The sequence below is a fragment of the Orycteropus afer genome, unplaced genomic scaffold (assembly GCF_000298275.1).
Source record: "Orycteropus afer afer isolate SDZICR_OR568_19922 unplaced genomic scaffold, OryAfe1.0 scaffold00964, whole genome shotgun sequence".
Lineage (NCBI taxonomy): Eukaryota > Metazoa > Chordata > Mammalia > Tubulidentata > Orycteropodidae > Orycteropus > Orycteropus afer.
Window position 1 is genome coordinate 178,852 of NW_006922551.1, and position 5,573 is coordinate 184,424.

Consider the following 5,573-nt stretch of genomic DNA (forward strand, 5'->3'; position numbering starts at 1 on the left):
TTGACTTCTCTTTTATTAACTGAAAGGTTAAAGGAAGCCTAGAACTGAGACTTATATTGCAGAAAGTTATTTTATGGGGAGAACACAGGGGAATCTTTATAATTTCAACATAAAATGCCAATTAGAATGTGGTTGCCTATCAGAGAAACCTCTTCATACAAAAAAAAAAAAAAAGGGAGGGAGTGGTTAAATTTGGTGGCCTATTGAGAAGTCAATTTTGTCACTTGTCCATTTGTCAGGTGACTTACAGCATAGTCCTGTCCATGTGTTGACAGTATATTTGTTCAATATTGCTCTCATGGGAAGAGATTTATTTATATAGATTTCCACACCAGCATGTGGTGTTGTATGCACACAAGAAGGTTGAATCATTAAGCTTGTGACTATTGTTCTCACAGATACTTGCAAGTAGAGAAATAAATATTTAGGAAATATTCAAAGGGAATGTGGGGAACTCAACCATGCAAACTGGCATACACAGTCAGTACTGAACAGAAATCCTGAAAGGGTGAGTATATTTCATATGGGATTTGAGCTCGGGCATAGTAGTAGAAATAAATAGTACTGCTTTCCTTTTGTACCAATGTGTATTTCCTTTTTCTTTTCTTCTTTTGTCATGGAAATATTCTTCCAACATTCGGCTAAGACAGCTATGTGTTCTTACGTGCATCAAGATTGGAAGTAAAGCTTTAATTAAAACAGATGAAGTTTATCCATCGACATACTGATTCCCAGCACTTTTAGAATACAAGTTCTCTATTTTTCTAATCTGCATTCTCCAGTTCTTCCTGCACTCTGGCTCTGGCACAGCTAATAAGGTACACAAAAAAGAAGGAATTGGCAATGTGAAAAATTGGAGGTATGAAAAATGACAAGCAGTTGCCTTAGAAACCTTTTTGTTTGTTTGTTTGTTTTGTTTAATTCTCATACAGACAAAAGAATCCATACATATATGAATATTTGAAATGGACCTGACCAGATAAGTTTCTCAAATAATGACTGTATATGTGAGTCTGTGTGTGTGCTTGTGCCCATTTGTGAAGGAATGGTAGTGGAATGGTCAGGATTAGGTTAGGTAGACAGTGGTGAGTGGAGGGAAGAAGAACAAGGGCCAATGGACAGAATGATTATATCAGTCCAGAGAGTTGGCATGTGGTTCCAGTGTATGGAATTGAGAATATCTGAGAGCTAAACTGAGTGGAAGTTTGATTTTACCTGCTTAGAGAGTTAACTTAATCCTGGATTACCCCACTATTTTTTAAGGGTTTAGGGCATCATAGAAGTAAGTTTTGAATTAATCAAGGCTTCAATATAGTGATAATATTTTTTAATGTATATTTTATTATATTTTGTTGTTGAAAATAACCTGAGAACATACACCAAATTAACAATTGCTACATGTATAATTCAGTGACATTAATTATATTCTTTGAGTTATACAAACATTATCATCTGTCTTTTTCAAATTTTTCTTCCCTCTTAACATACTTACTGCCCACTCAGTTTCCTACATAATCTCTCCAGTTGTCACTGTCAGTTTGATTTCATACAGACATATCTCAAAAGATCACTATGCTCAAGGCATTCATTAGGCTAAACTATATGTTTAGGGAGCTCTGGTAGCATAGTGCCTAAGGCACTTGACTGCTAACCAGAAAGCTGGCGGTTCAAACCCACCAGCCATTCCTCAGAAGGAAGGTTGGGCATTCCTACTTCCGTAGAGATACTGCCTCGGAAACCCAAGGAGGGGTCTCTATGAGTAGGGCCAACTCAATGGCAAATAACAACAACAACAACATTGTTTTGTTTAGGAAGACTTCAGGAAAAATTTTGGTTTAAGGGTTAAGGCTTCAAGGACAATTATTTCAAGGAGTTACAAACCCTTGTGATAATTTTGGAGGAAAACGTCCAACTTTTCCATATATGTCCATGTCACATCATTTCATAATGTTACATGCTCAGACATAGAATACTCTTTCCATTGAAATTCACTGAAGGAAACAACAATTTATGTTGAAAACTGTGGTCAATTCAATCTGATTCAAGGCGATCCTGAGTGAGTCAGAACAGACTGGTATTAAACAGAGTTTTCAATGGCTGATTTTTCAGAAGTAGATTGTCAGAACTTTCTTCAGAGGTCCCTCTGGCTGGATTGCAATTGACAACCTCTTAGTTAGCAACCAAGCATGTTAAACTCTTGCAGGGACAATTTGTGTTGAGGGCTTTGTATATGTACATCTGGCCTTAAATTTGTTGGAGTAAGAACTAAATGTTGAAGAATGTTTTATATTTATATCAGAGAGAAACAGCATTGTTAGGTTAAACATATATGATGTGGATGCAAGGTACAGTACAATTTTAGGGCCAAAGTTCTAGTATGAAAATGAAACAGAAAAATAAAGACATAAAAGAGTACAGCCTCTTTTTCTGCTGCAAGTTCTGTAGCTTTAATGTTTATTTACTCCACTCTTGACACAGTGCCTCACAGAGAGCAGAAGCTCAATAAAAGGATTTTGAACTTAATTGAACTCAATATTAATATGTCAAGATTCAATATGCAAGAGGAAACATAAGCTTCTGGAGATTATGATACTGTTGTAAAAATAGGAATTGCAAAATTGGAAGAGATATTAACACATCCAGGGCAGAATGAATGACAGTAAACTAGAAACTGAGACATGTATTAATTAATATCCAGTGATGTCTTACATAGGAAAAGGAAGTTGAAACAGATAACAGGATTTATGACGACTAGGTTTGTATGAAAACACTCTTGTTTTAAAGAAACTATTCAAAATAATATGAATTTGCTGTAGTTTTATTTAAAACATTTAAACATCACTTCATCCATCAAAACTTTATTCTCTATATCAAAAGATTTTTTTAAAATTAAGACCTTATCATAACATGAATCTTGCTGAACTAATATGATTACCTAATACAGCAAAGTATACTTGAAGTGTTTTTTGTCCTTATTTGGATATTTTCTGATTTAGTTTACTAAAAATATTAATTAAGATCAATTATTTCTTGTATACATTTTAAAATAAATGTTTATTTATTGATGTTGTCATTATGTGCCTTCGAGTTGGCTCCAGCACAGAGACCCCACCTTGGGTTTCTGAGGCTGTATTGCTATGGAAGTAGATTGCCCAAATTTCTTTCTGAGAAGTGGCTGGTGGATTTGAACCACGAACCTTCTGGTTAGCAGTCAAGTGCCTTACACGCTATGCTACGAGAGCTCCTAATTATTGACTAGATTTTGACAATAGAAAAAGTGCCTGGGGGAAATAAACTGCATAGTATCTTTTGCTTTTTGCCTTTGTACTCCTACGCAAAATCTTCCCAAATCAAAAATCTGCAAATCTAAATTTTCCTAAGAAGACTGTCTATTTATCAAGCATTAGTGAAATCTACATTAGCCTAGTCTACTGTTTGACAATGGCAAGTTTAATTTGTATTATTTATGTCTAAATAAAGGGTCAGAGTTACACAGTAGTAAAAGTGTTCAGTTGCTTACCTAAACATAAGTGGGTCAAACCCACCAGCCACTCCACAAGAGGAAAATGTGTCTTCTACAAAGATTTATAGCCTTGTAAAATATGGGGCAGTTCTAATCTGTCCAACAGGTGCTTCTGGCTATGTTTCAATAATAAAAATATAATGTTCCATCAGTACATGAGCAGGTTTGACAAAATGACTTTTGAAGTTATAGTCAAACTCTATTTATGTAAATACAGGTGAGAAGAGGAAACAGTAGAGAGACTCCTAAGAGAAGTGGTCATCCTTACTCAGGCTGTGCTCAGTCATCATGCTCAAGCTCAATGGTACAATTTTCATGCCCCCATTGCTGACACTGATTGGGATTCCTGGCCTGGAGTCTGTGCAGTTCTGGATTGGAATTCCTTTCTGTGTCATGTACATCATTGGCATCTTTGGGAATTCCTTGCTCCTTGTCATCATCAAATCTGAACACAGCCTCCATGAGCCCATGTATCTCTTCCTGGCAATGCTTGGAGCAACAGACATTGCTCTCAGTACATCCATCCTACCCAAAATGCTAGGTATTTTCTGGTTCCATTTACCAGAGATATGTTTTGAAACCTGTCTCTTGCAGATGTGGCTTGTCCACACATTCCAGTGCATTGAGTCAGGTATTCTGTTGGCTATGGCCCTGGATCGCTATGTGGCAATCTGTCATCCTTTGAGACATTCAATTATATTTACTCACCAATTTATCACCCAGATTGGGGTTGGAGTGACACTCAGAGCTGCTCTCCTTGTAGCTCCATGTCTAATCCTTATCAAATGCCGGCTGAAATTCTACCGAACCACTGTGGTCTCCCACTCCTACTGTGAGCACATGGCTATCGTGAAGTTGGCAGCAGAAGATGTTCGCATCAACAAGGTCTATGGTCTTTTTGTGGCTTTCAGCGTACTGGGCTTTGACATCATCTTCATCACACTTTCCTACATCTGGGTATTTATAACTGTCTTTAGCCTGCCTCAGAAAGAAGCAAGGTTGAGAGCCTTTAACACCTGCATTGCACACATCTGTGTCTTCCTGGAGTTTTACCTCTTGGCTTTCTTTTCCTTCTTTACACATAGGTTTGGGTTCCACATTCCATCCTACATTCATATTCTTCTGTCCAACCTTTATCTGCTTGTCCCACCTTTGTTCAATCCTATAGTTTATGGGGTAAAAACCAAACAGATACAAGATCAAGTGTTCAAGATTTTCTACTCTAAGGATCCATCTTAATTTCTAATTTAACTTACTTTATTTTAAATAGCAAATGTCACTCTGAAAACACAATGTTCTTAGGAAGAGTCTTTGTTCTCTGAAGTTTATTGTGTACTGAAATATAAAGTTGCAGCTCTGCACTGAAATGCATAAAGACTTTCATTCCTAATTAAACAATTTTAGTTTTTATTGACCTAGAAAAAATGGAAGCAGACAGATACAAATATTTAGTAAATAGATGCCATAAAAAGCAAAAATCATGAAGATTCATTTGTATTTATTAGTATTTGGTGATGGTAGTTTCTTAAAAGTACAGCTATATATTTATGTTTTAATCTCTATTAAAATATCAAGTACATTGGTGTCACAGCAAAAGAATTTCTGTCTTATTTATTATAATTCCAATGTATATGAACAAATTAATGTCACCACCATCTGTAATCACATTCATCATCATTGTTGTTATTGTTTGCTGCCATCAAGTTGGCCCTGATTCATAGCGACCTCATGTAAAACAAAATGAAATACCTGGTTTTGAGCCATCTTCAAGATTGTTAGTATGCTAGAGACCATTTTGTCAGTTGCCGTGTATTGCATTTGCAGTTTGAGGGTCTTACAACTTAGCAATCACATCTTCCAGCACTACATAGTACCATATTCTGTTGTGATCTATAAAGCTTTTATTGGTTGCTTGTTGGAAGTAGATCACAAAGCTTGTTTTGCTAGCCCGTCTACCTCCACTGAAACCTGTCAACCATGAGTATTCCTGCTAGTATTTGAAATATTGGGGAAATAACTTCTCATATCACAGAAACACACAAGCCATCAC

At 36.2% G+C, this 5,573-nt stretch overlaps 1 protein-coding gene across 1 annotated transcript; it reads left to right on the forward strand.

Annotated features, from left to right (window-relative positions):
- Positions 1 to 3,811: 3,811 nt before the first annotated feature.
- LOC103212444 (olfactory receptor 52A5-like) lies at positions 3,812 to 4,762 on the forward strand. The gene has a single exon (XM_007958420.1). The coding sequence runs from the start codon at positions 3,812 to 3,814 to the stop codon at positions 4,760 to 4,762; it is 951 nt and encodes a 316-aa protein (XP_007956611.1).
- Positions 4,763 to 5,573: the final 811 nt, after the last annotated feature.

What these genes read in the sequence shown, in the direction of transcription:
- LOC103212444 (XM_007958420.1), top strand. Translation starts at nt 3,812, where the DNA reads ATGCTCAAGCTCAATGGTACAATTTTCATGCCCCCATTGCTGACACTG.